This window comes from Salmo salar, chromosome 10 (assembly GCF_965601325.2).
Source record: "Salmo salar chromosome 10, fSalSal1, whole genome shotgun sequence".
In the NCBI taxonomy this organism is placed as follows: domain Eukaryota; kingdom Metazoa; phylum Chordata; class Actinopteri; order Salmoniformes; family Salmonidae; genus Salmo; species Salmo salar.
The window spans coordinates 70,685,383-70,705,158 of record NC_138300.1 but is presented as its reverse complement, the minus strand read 5'-3'; the positions used below and the strand labels follow the sequence as shown (position 1 = coordinate 70,705,158).

General features: G+C 39.9%; 1 protein-coding gene across 2 annotated transcripts in view; it reads left to right on the top strand.

Annotated features, from left to right (window-relative positions):
• The window catches only part of lingo1a (leucine rich repeat and Ig domain containing 1a), a 323,927-nt gene extending 311,576 nt beyond the window's left edge, over positions 1–12,351 (top strand). For both annotated transcript variants that reach the window (XM_014124063.3, XM_014124062.3), the window contains one exon: positions 7,070–12,351. In XM_014124063.3, coding sequence (XP_013979538.1) covers positions 7,082–8,929 — 1,848 coding nt within the window. In that variant the 5' untranslated portion in view covers positions 7,070–7,081 and the 3' untranslated portion in view covers positions 8,930–12,351. The remainder of the gene's footprint in view (positions 1–7,069) is intronic.
• The last annotated feature ends 7,425 nt before the right edge of the window (positions 12,352–19,776 follow it).

Below are 19,776 nucleotides of genomic sequence, written 5' to 3'. Positions count from 1 at the left end.
AGTGTATTTACTTCACACAAAGTCTCCATAATTCAAAGCACACGCAATATTGACACTGAACACGCGACCCAATTTCAGTTAATAAACTCTACAGGAAACCCCTACAGTATAGCCTATAGAAGAACGTGTGCCTCTTTCAGCTGTCATTGTGGCTCTTCAGACAGTCACAAATTTGATAGGGCTATGCACAATCAACTACATAGGCATCTCTGTCACAGACATGAACTCTTACAATCTTCCCCCATTCCTCTCTGAATTGTTATCTTTTCCTGTACTAAAAAAGCACAAGAAAGAGGATTGACACCCATCATCTGATTGTTTTGAAATAATTTCTGTTAGAAACAGAACCATTCCTGCAACATTATTTTGTTGAAATATAACTTGATCTGAGAAATTAAGCTAATTGATTGCACCCAAATTTGCCATTTTAATTTATAGGACTCATAAAATACAATAAATATAGTACCCTTAACATCCAAATTGGACCACATTTTTTTCTAACAATGACTTAGCCTCTATGGGCTAGGTGGGACGCAAGCGTGCCACCCGTGGTGCACTCCATCAACAGCAGGTGCATTTCAAGAGTGGCAAATTTGAATCCAAATAAATGTCAAAATTCAAATTTTTCAAACATACAACTATTTTACACCCTTTGAAAGATAAACATCTCCTTAATCTAACCACGTTTTACGATTTCAAAAAGGTTTTACGGCGAAAGCATAAATTTAGAGTATGTTAGGACAGTACATTTACAAGAGTTGTGTGTAATGTTTTGTCAATTCAAAGACAGGGTCACCAAAACCATAAAACCAGCTAAAATGATGCACTAACCTTTTACAATCTCCATCAGATGACACTCCTAGGACATTATGTTAGACAATGCATGCATTTTTAGTTCTATCAAGTTCATATTTATATCCAAAAACAGCGTTTTACTATGGCATTGATGTTGAGGAAATCGTTTCCCTCCAATAACCGGCAGTCAAGTCAGCACCACAAATTAAATAATTAAAATTAGAAAACATTGGTAAAATATATTGTCATTTAAAGAATTATAGATTTACATCTCTTGAACGCAATCAACTTGCCAGATTTAAAAATAACCTTACTGGGAAATCACACTTTGCATTAATCTGAGCACTGCGCCCAGAAAAATACGCGGTGCGATACAGACTAGCCGTCATGTTGGGGAGATCTAAAATCGAAAATACTATGTAAATAATCCATTACCTTTGATTCTCTTCATCAGATGTCACTTCCAGGTATCACAGGTCCATAACGAATGTAGTTTTGTTCAAAAAAGCTCATCATTTATGTCCAAAAATCTCCGTCTTGTTAGCACATGATCTAAGCCCGCCGGACTTCACTTCATGAACGAGGGGAAAAAATATATTTACGTTCGTTCAAACATGTCAAACGTTGTATAGCATAAATCATTAGGGCCTTTTTTAACCAGAACATGAATAATATTCAAGGTGGACGAATGCATTCTCTTTTATAACGTATTGGAACGAGGGTACCCAACATGAACTCGCACGCCAGGTGTCTAATGGGCCATCATTGTTCCATGGCTCTTGTTCGGTCAGATCTCCCTCCAGAAGACTCAAAACACTTTGTAAAGGCTGGTGACATCTAGTGGAAGCAATAGGAAGTGCCAAAATATTCCTCAGCCCCTGTGTTTTTCAATGGCATAGGTTTAAAGGTAATACAACACATCAGGTATCCACTTCCTGTCAGAAAATGTCTCAGGGTTTTGCCTGCCAAATGAGTTCTGTTATACTCACAGACACCATTCAAACAGTTTTAGAAACTTTAGGGGGTTTTCTATCCATATATAATAAGTATATGCATATTCTAGTTACTGGGTAGGATTAGTAACCAGATTAAAATCGGGTACATTTTTTTATCCAGCCGTGCAAATACTGCCCCGTAGGCCCTAACAGGTTAGACATGAGAAATGTTTTTGTCATCAGTGTTCATGCAAGTTTGATATGTGCCACCCAGAACCAATTATAAGGTTAACTGATAGTTGCTAATGGCTGCTATTGAGACACAAAACACAGAGAATGGAGGTGAAAGTAGATTTTTAGGGTCTTAATTTGTGACATTTTATTTAAGATCGATTGTTGTGTATTGCTTGACTTGTGTGCAAGGCCAGATTACAAGATTATTAAGGACATTTGAGGGTTCTGCTCCACATCCTGAAAAATAGGGTGTACAAACCAAACAATACGCCAAATAGTGTTACAGGTCTCTGCATACTTACAATTGAAAAATATTTGTTATACAGAATTATACTGTATATTGTTAGACTATAAGGCTGAAACTTATGGTTTTGGGAAGAATTTCTGAGAGACTATCATGAATTATGTCCCCTTTTGTTTAAAGATCTAAAGCAGCTATTTGTATCAATATCAAATCATTTCTGGGCAACAATTAAGTACCTTACTGTGATTGTTTTCAATTAAAATGGTCAAATAGATTCTTACCAAAGGCCAATTTCTCAAGCAAGCTGAGAGTGGTCTAAATTGGGAGGGGGAAACTGAAAACTAGCTGTTATTGGCAGATAGGTTTGGAACTCTTTCTTATTGGTTTATTAACTAATGTACCATCTGGTGATGTCACCAGGCAGGCCAAAACTCCATCTCACCAAAACAACAGGAAAAATTTCAGGCGGTCTTTTCAAACAGCTCTTACGCTAAAAGGGTATTATTGTCATTTTCACAATTTCACAGTATTAATCCAACCTCATAGTGTGGAAATACATACAAAACACAGAAAAATCCCATTTTATGACTGCACTGGGCCTTTAATCCAACTTTTTCAATAAATACACAAGTAATTGCAATGCCACTATGGCTCTTTATATAAAAATCGAAAATATAATTATAGAATCAATTATTAATTACATTGTTAGTAATAATAATATAAATAAAAGGGACTTATATTGTGCTTTTCAAGGACCCAAATAAATAAAAAAATCACACTAAACAAAACCATGAGTAAAGAGAGAGGGGGCTCAAGGAAGGGAAAGAGTATAACGTATCAGTGTATGGAGAGGTTAGGGTTGGGATTTGGATATGAACCCAATTTAGGGGTGGGATCGGGGTTAGTGGAGGGGGAAAACACTGACGGTTTAGATGGAAATTAAATATTGTTTGTTTTTACGATTTTAACCTCTATGGGCTAGGTGGGACGCTTGCGTCCCACCTACTCAACAGCCAGTGTAATCCCGTGGCGCGTTATTCAAATATCTTAGAAATGCAAAACCTTCAATTTTTCAAACATATGACTATTTTACACCATTTTAAAGATAAGACTCTCGTTAATCTAACCACACTGTCCGATTTCAAAAAGGCTTTACAACGAAAGCAAAACATTAGATTATGTCAGCAGAGTACCCAGCCAGAAATAATCAGACACCCATTTTTCAAGCTAACATATAATGTCACATAAACCCAAACCACAGCTAAATGTAGCACTAAACTTTGATGATCTTCATCAGATGACAACCCTAGGACATTATGTTATACAATACATGCATGTTTTGTTCAATCAAGTTCATATTTATATCAAAAAACAGCTTTTTACATTAGCATGTGACTAGCATTCCGACCGAACACTGCAGGTGAATTTACTAAATTACTCACGATAAACGTTCACAAAAAGCATAACAATAATTTTAAGAATTATAGATACAGAACTCCTCTATGCACTCGATATGTCCGATTTTAAAATAGCTTTTCGGTGAAAGCACATTTTGCAATATTCTCAGTAGATAGCCCGGCATCACAGGGCTAGCTATTTAGACACCCAGCAAGTTTAGCACTCATCAAAGTCAGATTTACTATAAGAACATTTTTATTACCTTTGCTGTCTTCGTCAGAATGCACTCCCAGGACTTCTACTTCAATAACAAATGTTGGTTTGGTCCAAAATAATTCATCGTTATATCCAAACAGCGGCGTTTTGTTCGTGCGTTCAAGACACTATCCGAAAGGGTAAATAAGGGTTACGAGCATGGCGCAATTCGTGACAAAAGATTTCTAAATATTCCATTACCGTACTTCGAAGCATGTCAACCGCTGTTTAAAATCAATTTTTATGCCATTTTTTTCATAAAAAAGCAATAATATTCCGACCGGGAATCTGCGTTTAGGTAAACAGACAAAAGAAAAGAAAGCATTCGGTCGACTCGGGCACACGCCTAAGCCCATAGTACTCTGAGCGGCCACTTGCCAAAAGCGATAAAGCGTTTCAGCCAGAGCCTGCCTCGATATCCTTCAGCTTTTTCCCGGGCTCTGAGAGCCTATGGGAGCCGTAGGAAGTGTCACGTTATTGCAAAGATCCTCAGTCTTCAATAAAAAGAGCCAAGATAAAACACACCTTGTCAGACAGGCCACTTCCTGCATGGAATCTTCTCAGGTTTTGGCCTGCCATTTGAGTTCTGTTATACTCACAGACACCATTCAAACAGTTTTAGAAACTTTAGGGTGTTTTCTATCCAAAGCCAATAATTATATGCATATTCTAGTTACTGGGCAGGAGTAGTAACCAGATTAAATCGGGTACGTTTTTTATCCGGCTGTGTCAATACTGCCCCCTAGCCCTAACAGGTTAAGACCAGTATCCATCTTTCTGAAGCCACCGCCCTGGCTCTGCATGGTCTATATTGTATTGTAAAAGTTTGCTCCAGCTGAATGTTAGCCATAGCACCTACATCAGACTTGACACCATTTGTCTTTGATTGCTACCTGCTACTGCTGACCCACTCCCCACTCTGTTTTAACTCACACAGCACATTCACGCTGGAAATACAGGGTGAAGAAGAATTTTTTTTATATTTTATGCTAATGTTACACTCTAAAGATGTGCTCAGCATACGTGTCTCTGAAACAGCATGTATTAGATTACCTTCTCAAAATTGGTTAATTCAAGCTGCACCTGGCCCCTTTTGAAATGCCATAACTTAATATTAGGGAGCTCGCAATGACTGATTGATCTTGAGCAAGGTGCTATGCATGCATGCAAGCCACACACACCAACATCGACACACACACACACACACAGTGGTGTAATGGTGCCTGAAGAATTTCCCCCCCCAAAAAAATCCAAACGCCCCGCCCGACGAAGGAAAGACGCCCTGTGTGAAAAATTATATGAGAAACAGTGACATACACTCTGAACGACCTAAAATTATAAATCCCGTATTGGTCTTTCACAGTCAGGTCAACCCAAGCTGTACTGTGAAAGTAGGCTAATAGTAGACCTACCATTGAAACAGATAAATGTACAAAATTCACAGGTTTCATATTTTTCCCAATTGTTTCAGGTTTTCACTCTCAAAGTCATACAGAAAAAACATTTGTTTTGATGTCTGGGACATCTAAGAAATGTTGATTTGAGTGTAGTTACCCTTTAATTCAAGTGTGCAGGCACCTAGCACTGTTTGCTTAGCAGTGTTTCTGTAGCACATAAGTTGGATTTTGCAAAGGAAATGGCTACTGGATTGATGCAAATTATCATGATATCATTCTGACAGGTAGGCATAGCCTACTTTGTGGCTACTCTAGTTAACATTTAATAGAGAATGTTTTTGGGAAAGCCTTTCCATCCACCAGAAGATGGTTAGGCCTTTCATTAGCGTTGAAATATTTTATCTATTCCTTAATTAGGGTGGCAGGGGGCAGCAGGTAGCCTAGTAGTTAAAGCGTTGGGCCAGTAACCGAAAGGATGCTAAAACGAATCCCCGAGCAGACAAGGTAAAAATCTGTCATTCTGCCCCTGAACAAGGCAGTTAACCCACTGTTCCTAGGCCGTCATTGTAAGAAAGAATTTGTTCTTAACTGACTTGCCCTAGTTAAATAAAGGTTCAAATAAAAATAAATAAAATAATTGTTTGAAACCAGGACATTTTACTTCATATTATGAGGCATGTCTCAACTTACTTGAAAGTAGCCTATAGCCAAAATCCCACAACAGAAATGTGAAGGCAATTATTTTTTATGAAGACTTACGCATATGCTTTATCCTGTTCTATTGATTTTCTTTCATTGTCTATTAGGCAAAGGCATTATCTTGGTCATATTAGCAACCCATGATAATTGTTGCATATTTAAACCCGCCCTTAATACATTTCCAATGGATATTTCCATCTCTGTCCATGCACATTTTAGAACGCTTTTTCCTGCAAATTTCATTTTAGAACATTCACGCAAAGGTACATTGCCCCACCTAAAATGTGAAGAATGAATAGTTTATCAACATTTTAAGCTAAACATTCTGATCTGTTCCATCAGTCTTATTAATTGAAACGGCAGTGGAGATTTAAGTAGTGAGTATACGCAATGCCCACTGAAAAATAAGTGGGTATACGGCGTACACACAATACATAACCAGGCAGCGTCACACCCGAATGCCAGGAATTGATTCAAATTCTTTGTGATACATCTATCTGTCCGAGCTCAACATTTCCTCTTATGGATCATACATGAGTCTAATATGGTGCTGATGTAACCATTGCATGTGAATCCTTCAGCGAACACTGTTCCATCAGTTCACAGGAGCCTCCTGCATCTGAAATGCCTTTGAAGCTCTGTGTAGAGTAGTGAGCATTGCAGAATTCAAATATGTCAGTTTTCTCCATTATGCAAATACATAACTTATTCCTAGTAACCCCTCACCCCCATTCCTATTTCCTTTGTGCCATTAATATTGCAGCAAATCTTTTACACTCAATTTCAAATTGTGTCACATGAGGATGGCATCGCTTTACGTTTTATTGCTTTTTATTGTTGGCGTCAAAATGCCTGGCAGAGAATAGTAGTTACTATTTTTCAAAAGAGAACAAACAGTATAATATGTTGTTTTCATAGGACACTCCTTTTCCCACACTTCAAACCATTTTATATGCAGCAAAACTGCAGAATGTGGCTTCAAAATACAATACAAAAGTGATCTCACTTTTCAACGATTTTAATGATAAGGAAATAGCCCTGTTTTATTTAGTGTATCTAATCAGCGATAGTTTTTCTGACATGTCCTCTCTGTCTCTCTTGTGTCTCCATAGGTAACCGATAGGATGGGGGCCAGGGAAGCGAGTGGGCACAGCTACCTGGTGGCTTGCTGGCAGCCCATTCTGATTCTGATGCTGGGCACCGTACTGTCCGGTTCCACCACAGGCTGCCCGTCCCGCTGCGAGTGCAATGCCCAGGAGCGCTCGGTCATATGCCACCGCAAGAAGCTTATGTCCGTCCCTGAGGGCATCCCCACAGAAACGCGGCTACTGGACCTCAGCAAGAACCGCATCAAGACCATCAACATGGACGAGTTCGCAGCCTACCCCAACCTGGAGGAGCTGGAGCTCAACGAAAACACTATCTCGGCCATCGAGCCCGGCGCCTTCAACAACCTGTACGGCCTCCGGACATTGGGGCTGCGCAGCAACAAGCTCAAACTCATCCAGCTGGGTGTGTTCACGGGCCTCAGCAACCTCACCCAGTTGGACATCAGTGAGAACAAGATAGTCATCCTGCTGGACTATATGTTCCAAGACCTGTACAACCTGCGCTCCATGGAGGTGGGCGACAATGACTTGGTGTTCATCTCCCACCGGGCCTTCCATGGTCTCAGCAGCCTGGAGCAGCTGACTTTGGAGAAGTGCAACCTGACCTCGGTGCCCACCGAGGCCTTCACCCACCTCCACAGTTTGATCTTTCTCAGGCTGCGCCACCTCAACATCTACGTTATTAAGGATTACTCCTTCAAAAGACTGTACCGGCTGAAAGTGCTGGAGATAGCCAACTGGCCCTACCTGGACACCATGACCTCCAATTGCCTCTATGGACTGAACCTCACCTCGCTGACCATCACCAATGGCAACCTGACCTCTATCCCATACGTGGCTCTCCGGCACTTGGTCTACCTACGGTTTCTGAATCTGTCCTATAACCCCATCCACACCATTGAGGGGAATAAGCTCCATGACCTTCTGAGGCTCCAGGAGTTTCACCTGGTTGGGGGCAGGCTGGCTATGATCGAACCCTACTCGTTCCGAGGCCTAAACTATCTGAAGATATTCAATGTGTCTGGCAATGCCTTGAGCACCTTGGAGGAGTCTGCGTTCCACTCGGTAGGCAACCTGGAGACTCTGGCGCTTTACGATAACCCCTTGGCATGTGACTGCCGGCTGCTGTGGGTGTTCCGGAGACGCTGGAGGCTCAACTTCAACCGGCAGCAACCCACCTGCGCTTCACCCGAGTTCGTACAGGGAAAAGAGTTTAAAGATTTCCCGGACGTCCTGCAGCCCAACTACTTCACGTGTCGCAAGTCCAGGATCCGGGACCGCAAGGCGCAGCAGAAATTTGTGGACGAGGGAACTACTGTTCATTTTGTATGCCAGGCGGACGGTGATCCCGCCCCAGTCATCATGTGGCTCTCACCCCAGAAGCAGTTCATCACGACCAAAACCATCGGGCGGCTCACAGTATTCCCCGATGGCACCCTTGAGGTGCGCTACGCACAGATTCAGGATAATGGCACGTATGTGTGTATAGCCAGCAACGCCGGTGGCAACGACACATCTCTCGCCCACCTGCATGTCCATAGCTACTCACCAGACTGGCCTCACCAACCCAACAAGACCTTTGCCTTCATCTCCAACCAGCCCAATGAGAATGGTGCCAATGGGACGCGAACCAACGTCCCTTTCCCCTTTGACATAAAGACCTTAATCATCGCCACCACCATGGGTTTCATATCTTTCCTTGGTGTCGTCCTGTTTTGTCTGGTGCTACTCTTTCTGTGGAGTAGAGGTAAAGGGGCCACAAAGCACAACATAGAGATTGAGTATGTGCCACGCAAGTCAGACGCTGGGATGAGCAGCAGCAATGCAGACGCCCCTCGCAAGTTTAACATGAAAATGATTTAACGGGACCCAGGGAGCAAACAGACTCTTAACTTGAAATTGTAAAAAAAAGAAAAAACGTCAAATCCTCCCTTACAAATCTGTGGATCCTGGGATGTAATCATAAAGTAATCTGTTTTCCCTGACTTAACTGTTGGAGATGGAGAGAGAAGATCCTTGCTTTCGTAATATGTTGAGTATATGAGGGGGATGATAGCAAAGCAGACGCTCCACAGCATTGGCAATTTCTGCAAGGCCTTTAGGTACGTTTGTTCGAAAGCAAATTTTGTTGTGTGCGATTCATATTCTTGTGGATTTATATTGGAAAGAAATTATAGAAAAAAAGAGATGAACCCTTCTCTATGTTCGTAATAACCTGCCTTCACTGTCCCTTTGCCTGTGTTCTTAGTTTATAGATTTTTTACAGAAATTGAAATATTTGTTTACCAAAATGATAAGAGTAGATTGTATGGGTTGATGAGCACATTTAAACAATCTCTTCTGGTACTTTGTCAGTCAGAATATACAGTACCAGTCAAAAGTTTGGACACGCCTACTCATTCAAGGGTCTTTCTTTATTCTTACTATTTTCTACATTGTAGAATAACAGTGAAGACATAAACTATTAAATAACATATATGGAATCATGTAGTAACCAAAAAAGTGTTAAACAAATCAAAATATATTTTAGATTCTTCAAAGTAGCCACCCTTTGCCTTATTGACAGCATACCACACTCTTGGCATTCTCTCAACCAGCGTCACCTGGAATACTTTTCCAACAGTCTTGAAGAGTTCCCACATATGCTGAGCACTTGTTGGCTGCTTTTCCTTCACTCTGCTGTACAACTCATCCCAAACCATCTCAATTGGGTTAAGGTTGGGTGATTGTGGAGACCAGGTCATCTTGATGCAGCATTCCATCACTCTCCTTCTTGGTCAAATAGTCCTTACACAGCCTGGAAGTGTTTTGGGTCATTGTCCTGTTAAAAAACAAATGATAGTCCCACAAAGCACAAACCGGACGGGATGGCACATCACTGCAGAATGCTGTGGTAGCCATGCTGGGTAAGTGTGCCTTGAATTCTAAATAAATCACTGACAGTGTCACCAGCAAAGCACCCCCATACCATCACACCTCCTCCATGCTTCACGTTGGTAACCACACATGCAGAGATCATCCGTTCACCTACTCTGCGTCTCACAAAGACGCGGCGGTTGGAACCAAAAATGTCCAATTTGGACTCATCGGATCAAAGGACAGATTTCCACAGGTCTAATGTCCATTGCTCGTGTTTCTTGGCTCAAGCGTGTCTCTTCTTATTATTGGTGTCCTTTAGTAGTGGTTTCTTTGCAGCAATTCGACCATGAAGGCCTGATTCTCGCCATCTCTTCTGAACAGTTGATGTTGAGATGTGTCTGTTACTTGAACTCTGAAGCATTTATTTGGGCTGCAATTTCTGAGGCTGGTAACTCTAATGAAGTTATCCTCTGCAGCAGAGGTAACTCTGGGTCTTCCTTTCCTGTGGCGGTCCTCATGAGAGCCAAAGTTCTTGACCTTTTCCAGGTTGACTGACCTTCATGTTTTAAAGTAATGATGGACTGTTGTGTCTCTTTTCTTATTTGAGCTGTTCTTATCATAATATAGACTTGGTCTTTTACCTAATAGGGCTATATTCTGTATACCACCCCTACCTTTTCACAACAAAACAGTTTGGCTCAAACGCATTAAGAAGGAAAGAAATTCCACAAATTAACCTCTTACATCTAGACGTTCCGCTAGCGGAACACCTGCTCCAATATCCAATGATAGACGTGGCGCGAATGACAAATTCCTCAAAAATACAAAAACTTCCATTTTTCAAACATATAACTATTTCACAGCATTTTAAAGACAAGACTCTCTTTATCTAACCACACTGTCCGATTTCAAAAAGGCTTTACAGCGAAAGCAAAACATTAGATTATGTCAGCAGAGTACCCAGCCAGAAATAATCAGACACCCATTTTTCAAGCTAGCATATAATGTCACAAAAAACAAAACCACAGCTAAATGCAGCACTAACCTTTGATGATCTTCATCAGATGACAACCCTAGGACATTATGTTATACAATACATGCATGTTATGTTCAATCAAGTTCATATTTATATCAAAAACCAGCTTTTTACATTAGCATGTTATACTAGCATTCCCACCGAACACTTCCGGTGAATTTACTAAATTACTCACGATAAACGTTCACAAAAAACATAATTATTTTAAGAATTATAGATACATAACTCCATTGTGCAATCGAGGTGTCCGATTTTAAAATAGCTTTTCGGTGAAAGCACATTTTGCAATATTCTGAGTACATAGCCCGGCATCACGGGCTAGCTATTTAGACACCCAGCAAGTTTAGCCTTCACCAAAGTCAGATTTACTATTATAAAAGTTTGATTACCTTTGGTGTTCTTCGTCAGAATGCACTCCCAGGACTGCTACTTCAATAACAAATGTTGGTTTGGTTCAAAATAATCCATTGTTATATCCAAATAGCGGCGTTTTATTCGTGCGTTCAAGACACTATCCATTAAGAAATATTCCATCAAGAAATATTCCATTACCGTACTTCGAAGCATGTCAACCGCTGTTTAAAATCAATTTTTATGCCATTTTTCTCGTAAAAAAAGCGATAAAATTCCGACCGGGAGCGGTGGTTTTCGTTCAAAGATAAAACATGGAGTCCACTCGTGCACGAGCCTGAGTCTCACAGTACTGTGACCAGCCACTATCCAAACGCGCTACTTTTTTTCACCCAGAGCCTGCAAAGCCACGATTCAGCTTTTTGCCGCCTTCTGAGAGCCCATGGGAGCCGTAGGAAATGTCACGTAACAGCAGAGATCCCCTGTAATGGATAGAGATAATCAAGAAGGCCAAGAAATTGTCAGACAGGGTACTTCCTGTACAGAATCTTCTCAGGTTTTGGCCTGCCAAATGAGTTCTGTTATACTCACAGACACCATTCAAACAGTTTTAGAAACTTTGGAGTGTTTTCTATCCAAAGCTAATAATTATATGCATATTCTAGTTTCTGGGCAGGAGTAATAAATCAGATTATATCGGGTACGTTTTTTATCCGGCCGTGAAAATACTGCCCCCAAGCCATAACAGGTTAACAAGGCACACCTGTTAATTGAAATGCATTCCAGGTGACTACCTCATGAAGCTGGTTGAGAGAATGCCAAGAGTGTGCAAAGGTGTCTTCAAGGCAAAGGGTGGCTACTTTGAAGAATCTCAAATATAAAATACATTTTAATTTGTTTAACACTTTTTCTGGTTACTACGTGATTCCATATGTGTTATTTCATAGTTTGTCTTCACTAATATTCTACAATGTAGAAAATAGTAAAATCAAGAAAACCCTTGAATGAGTAGGTGTGTCCAAACCTTTGATGTGTGTGTGTGTGTGTGTGTGTGTGTGTGTGTGTGTGTGTGTGTGTGTGTATATATATATATATATATATATATATATATATATATATATATATATATATATATATATATATATATATATATATATATATATATATATATATATATATATATATATATATATATATTACAAACACACAGAACATATACATATATACATACATGCATACATATACATACATACATATATAATTATGTGTATGTATGTATACATACATACATACATACATACATACATACATACATGTATGTGTGTGTTCTGTATCTCATCCATATCATTCACTACAGTCGTGGCCAAAAGTTGAGAATGACACAAATATTAATTTCCACAAAGTTTGCTTCTTCAGTGTCTTCAGATATTTTTGTCAGATGTTACTATGGAATACTGAAGTATAGTTACAAGCATTTCATAAGTGTCAAAGGCTTTTATTGACAAATACATGAAGTTGATGCAGAGTCAGTATTTGCAGTGTTGACCCTTCTTTTTCAAGACCTCTGCAATCTGCCCTGGGATGCTGTCAATCAACTTCTGGGCCCCATCCTGACTGATGGCAGCCCATTCTTGCATAATCAATGCTTGGAGTTTGTCAGAATGTTTGGGTTTTTGTTTGTCCACCCACCTATTGAGGATTGACCACAAGTTCTCAATGGGATTAAGGTCTGGGGAGTTTCCTGGCCATGGACACAAAATATCGATGTTTTGTTCCCCAAGCCACTTAGCTATCACTTTTGCATTATGGCGAGAAGCAACCCCACACAGGAATGGTCTCAGAATGCTTTACTGTTGGCAGGACACAGGACTGAGGGTAGCGCTCACCTTGTCTTCTTCGGACAAGCTTTTTTCCGGATGCCCCAAACAATCGGAAAGGGGATTCATCAGAGAAAATGACTTTTCCCCAGTCCTCAGCAGTCCTGTTCCTTTTGCAGAATATCAGTCTGTCCCTGATGTTTTTCCTGGAGAGAAGTGGCTTCTTTGCTGCCCTTCTGGACACCAGGCCATCCTCCAAAAGTCTTTGCCTCACTGTGCGTGCAGATGCACTCACACCTGCCTGCTGCCATTCCTGAGCAAGCTCTGTACTGGTGGTGCCCCTATCCCGCAGCTGAATCAACTTTAGGAGACAGTCCTGGCGCTTGCTGGACTTTCTTGGGCACCCTGAATGAAGCCTCCTTCGCAACAATTGAACCGCTCTCCTTGAAGTTCTTGATGATCCGATAAATGGTTGATTTAGGCGCAATCTTACTGGCAGCAATATTCTTGCCTGTGAAGCCCTTTTTGTGCAAAGCAATGATGACGGAACGTGTTTCCTTGCAGGTAACCATGGTTGACAGAGGAAGACCAATGATTCCAAGCACCACCCTCCTTTTGAAGCTTCCAGTCTGTTATTCAAACTCAATCAGCATGACAGAGTGATCTCCAGCCTTGTCCTCGTCAACACTCACACCTGTGTTAATGAGAGAATCACTGACATGATGTCAGCTGGTCCTTTTGTGGCAGCGCTGAAATACAGTGGAAATGTTTGGGGATTCAGTTCATTTGCATGGCAAAGAGGGACTTTGCAAATAATTGCAATTCATCTGATCACTCTTCATAACATTCTTGAGTATATGCAAATTTCCATCATACAAACTGAGGCAGCAGACTTTGTGAAAATTAATATTTGTGTCATTCTCAACTTTTGACTACGACTGTATTCTTTACATTAAGTTGTTTTTATACCTGTTGAGCGCAATGTAATTCCTCTAGTAAACATTGTTTTTAGTGGAGTAACAATGTTACATAATTATTTAGTAATTGCATTGTAATGGTATAGTATTTGAGTTACTGTTTCTTAGTCTACTATTTGTGTCATAACAAACAATGCACAATTCCATTACTATGCATTTACAAAGCAAAGACAACTTCTTACAATTACTTTAACATGTTACTGATGTTGTTAGTAGAGTAATTAAAGCATTACTACACATGTAAAATAGCAACTTAATTTAACAAGGGAGTTTCAAATAGGTCGTTTTATTGTATATAAGGTTAGCTGAGTCATTGCTCTGTAGCGGCTTTTGGTTCGAACATGATTCTTCTCAAAACCCCTCTGAATGTATTAATTAATTAATCCATTTCTTGTGCTAGACACTGTGGCACAATGTTTATTGGTCATAAACATTGAATTATTTTATCATATTTTGTCAAATATAATGATAATATACAGTGCATTCACACCCCTTGACTTTTTCCACATTTTGTTGTGACAGCCTGAATATAAAATGGTCACTGATCTACACATACCACAATGTCAAATACAAATTATTTAAAATTGAAAAAGGTATTCAACCCCTTTTATGGCGAGTCTAAATAAGTTCAGGAGTAAACATTTGCTTAACAAATCACATAATAAATTGCATGCACTCACTCTGTGTGCAATAATAGTGGTTAACATGATTTGTTAATAACTATCCCATCTCTGTACCCCACACATACAATTATCTGTAAGGTCCCTTAGTCGAGCAGTGAATTTCAAGCATAGATTTAACCACAAAGACCAGGGAAGTTTTCCAATGCCTGACAAAGGAACGGAACCGATTGGTAAAAATAAAGAAGCAGACACTGAATATCCGTTTGAGCATGGTGAAGCTGTTAATTAGGTTTTGGATGGTGTATGAATACACCTAGGCACTACAAAGATACAGAATTCCTTCCGAACTGAGTTGCCAGAGAGAAAGAAAACCGCTCAGGGATTTCACCGAGGCCAATGGTGATTTTAAAACAGTAACAGAGTTTAATGGCTGTGATATGACAAACCTGAGGATGGATCAACAACATTGTGGTTACTTCAAAATACTAACCTAAATGACAGAGTGAAAAGAACAACGTCTGTACAGAATAAAACAATATTCCAAAACATCCATCCTGTTTGCAACAAGGCACTACTGCAAAATACTGCAACAAATGTGGCACAGGAATTCAATTTTTGTCCTGAATCACTGCGTACCATTCACAATATTTCCAAGCATGGGGGTGGCTGCATCATAATATGGGTATGCTTGTCATCAGAAAAGACTGCAAAGTTTTTCCAGGATAAAAAGAAAAGGAATGTAGCTAAGCACAGGCACAAACCTGGTTCCGTCTGCTTTCTAACAGACACTTAGAAACTAGTTCACCTTTCAGCAGGACAATAAACCTAAAACACAAGACCAAATCTATATGAGTTGCTCACCAAGATGACATTAGCTAAAATCAACCTAATCGAAAATGTAGTGTTATATAAACAGTCTTTACGCAAACAATGAACAATGACATAAATAACAGAAATGACACATTATACACACACACACTTCTCTCTGTTCAGAAGATAATCCAGGTAAAAATGTTTGGATGCTACTGTTGATTACACTCTATATGACAGCAACTGATGGTATATTCCATTGCATATTATTGCATGAATACCTTGGTATCTGTTTATCTGTTGTCTTTTGAATTATGTTACAGTGCACTCTAAAGAGTCTTACATAATGGGCTTATGTTGTGCTTAACATTTTTATGGAGAATAAAAATTGGGATGCTCTACTTTGTGACTAATGTGCTCAGCAACCTGTATAACACTTAATCCCATGTTTGGGAGCTTTGGTTGTCAGAAATATCATTGTTTGAATTTCTCTACCCTCCGCAACCACACCCCCATACAAAAATTCCTTTGCAGGTTTATTTTACTATATGATATCCCAAAAAAGGATGTAAAGAAAGAAAAAAAAGTAAGTTCCTGCTGATCCTCCTGGATATACAATATGTGTAATGAATGCCCCTATCTTTTCAACTACGCACTGTGGACAGCTGGGCTTTGCGGATATGTTCAGGGTAAAGGCTATGGTATTGATGATGGATGACATTCCAGACAACGACACACAGTAATGGGTTGGAAGTATGGACTGAATATGCAGATGGTGCATCGACACAGATGGTTTCACCCATGGAGTGGTCTGAAAGCAAGCAGCTTTGGAGTAATCCGTTTTGCTGAAAACCATGGTTCCCTCCCTGGCTGATTATGAATGCTCGCTTTGTTCAAAGTGTGGCAACTGTACTTAGCCTTTTGGTCCCGGTCGAGTCAGAGATTCATGGAAACCTCATTTCTTTTTCTTGTTCCTTTTTTTATTTTGACCCAGGACTATGTTGAACATGTAGTCCCAGCCAACTTTTTATGAAAATATATTTAAAAATCAATGAAAAAAAAATCTATTAAAATTGTTCTGTGCAATAAAGGTAATATGCAGATTTTTTTTTTATGTAAGTTTTTTTCTTGATGTTAAATTGTTGAAAATATGGTATGTTGTATTAAACAATCTATGGAGTTTTTAAACAGATAATAGTCCTATCATGATTTAAAATTTAAAGAATTTATTTATTTCTAACTAAACACGGCATAACGCCAACTACCACTAAAAATGTAAGAAAAGGACATTCAGATCTGGCAGATGTAGATTACCAAGGGGGTTATCATTGGTTTGCTTTCTACTCCTCATTATAGCCAATTAGCTATACTGTAGCAGGGATATTCAGATGCTTTAAAGCTAGCTAATTTCCTGTTTAGAGGGAAGCATAATCCTTGCTATGCTTCCTGCCCCCTTCAATGTTAATCATCCTCCATCACTAATAGATCAAGGACCATGGAATATTAAGAAAATTAGACATTAAAGCCACAATCCTGCATTTGTTTTACATCAAATGGCAGCCCTGGACCTTGTTTGCTATGAGGTCTATGCAGGATAAGGCTGGAGAAATTTTCAAAATGAAGAGTTATACTAAGTGTGTGAGGCATATTTTCAGGGTAATGTTCAAGAATCAATGCATTAATTTAAATTACTATTGAATGGCAGTAAATATTGCAGATTGTACCGTTTTAATGTTAGAAATGGCTATTATATTGCTACCCTTCTACACTTGTTTTTCTTGATGAAAGCACACAATCCGGATTACCCTTTTGAACCAAAGGATAACTCTGAAACACAAACTTGTAAGCGATAAAATATATTTGTGATTTTCCTACAATTGTCTCAATGAACTAGACCAACTAGTGATATACAGTAAAAACAGAGCAGAAAATAGGAATTTACCTCTGGTTACAGTATCCCAGAGTAACACAATGTTTAGATAGATAAAAGCATGTCATCAGATTCATATGTACAGTTGAAGTCGGAAGTTTACATACACTTAGGTTGGAGTCATTAAAACTTGTTTTTCAACCACTCCACAAATTTCTTGTTAACAAACAATAGTTTTGGCAAGTCGGTTAGGACATCTACTTCGTGCATGACACAAGTAATTTTTCCAACAATTGTTTACAGACAGATTATTTCACTTATAATTCATTGTATCACAATTCCAGTGGCTCAGAAGTTAACATACAGTAAGTAGACTATGCCTTTAAACAGCTTGGAAAATTCCAGATAATGATGTCATGGCTTTAGAAGCTTCTGATAGGCTAATTGACATAATGAGTCAATTGGAGGTGTACCTGTGGATGTATTTCAAGGCCTACCTTCAAACTCAGCGCCTCTTTGCTTGACATCATGGGAAAAACAAAAGAAATCAGCCAAGATCTCAGAAAAATAATGTTAGACCTCCACAAGTCTGGTCCAGCAATTTCCAAACGCCTGAAGGTACCACATTCATCTGTACAAACAAGAGTACGCAAGTATAAACACCATGGGACCACGCAGCTGTCATACTGCTCAGGAAGGAGACGCATTCTGTCTCCTAGAGATGAACGTACTTTGGTGCGAAAAGTGCAAATCAATCCCAGAACAACAGCAACTGACCTTGTGAAGATGGTACAAAAGTATCTATATCCACAGTAAAACGAGTCCTATATTGAAATAACCTGAAAGGTCGCTCAACAAGGAAGAAGCCACTGCTCCAAAACCACCATAAAAAAGCCAGACTATGGTTTGCAACTGCACATGGGGACAAAAATCATACTTTTTGTAGAAATGTCCTCTGGTTTGATGAAACAAAAATAGAACTGTTTGGCCATAATGACCATCGTTATGTTTGGAGGAAAAAGGGGGACGCTTGCAAGCCGAAGAACACCATCCCAACCATGAAGCACGGGGGTGGCAGCATCATGTTGCGGGGGTGCTTTGCTGCAGGAGGGACTGGTGCACATCAAAAAATAGAAGTGCATCGTGAGGAAGGAAAATGATGTGGATATATTGAAGCAACATCTCAAGACATCAGTCAGGAAGTTAAAGCTTGGTAAGCAAATGGGTCTTCCAAATGGACAATGACCCCAAGCATACTTCCAAAGTTGTGGCAAAATGGCTTAAGGACAACAAAGTCAAGGTATTGGAGTGGCCATCACAAAGCCCTGACCTCAATCCTATAGAAATTTGTGGGCAGAACTGAAAAAGCTTGTGCGAGCAAGGAGGCCTATAAACCTGACTCAGTTACACCAGCTCTGTCAGGAGGAATGGGCCAAAATTCACCCAACTTATTGTGGGAAGCTTGTGGAAGGCTACCCGAAACGTTTGACCCAAGTTAAACAATGTAAAGGTAATGCTACCAAATACTAATTGAGTGTATGTAAACTTCTGACCCACTGGGAATGTGATGAAATAAATAAAAGCTGAAATAAATCACTCTCAACTATTATTCTGACATTTCACATTCTTAAAATAAAGTGGTGATCCTAAATGACTTAAGACAGAATTTTTACTAGGATTAAATATCAGGATTTGTGATAAACTGAGTTGAAATGTATTTGACTAATGTGTATGTAAACTTCCGACTTCAACTGTATATGTAGAATCTTCAACTCACGGCAGGTTTGCCGTGGCTCCACATAGCATTACCATATCAACAATCCCATGTGGCCATATGTATCTGTGAAGATTCAATTTCACATGGCTGACATTTATAGCTTTATTTTTCATACTGTCAGGAACAGTGGGTTGTGCCCTACTACACAAGTGGCAATGAGTAAACGTTGTAGTTTCAGATGCTTTTACTTTAGCGTCTAGTGTCTCTGGCGTTCTAGTCCACAAGTCATTCACGCACGAGGGTGGTTAAAGAGTCTGTAACTCCTTTTGAGGATTCTGTGGAAGGCGCACGAAACAGTGTAAGCGGGAGGGTAAGCACATTGTGCCGTCCTAACTGCTGCACTTGAGTGAGCTCCAGCCTGCCCTTTTGTGCCAGTCAATTGATCAGGGAATGCCTTGCAGGTGTGCTGATTAGTAATCCTGCACATGTGTGTTGGGTGAGCAGAGCTGTGGCACTGTCTTCGGCTGTCCTGGGTCTGAAGGTTGCGCAGCCTTCCACAGGGCTGAACTGAGTTCCGCTGTCCATGATGCTGAAATGAGCGCACCTGTCTACTGTGTTGAGGTGTTGGCTCTGTCCATGGTGCTGCACTG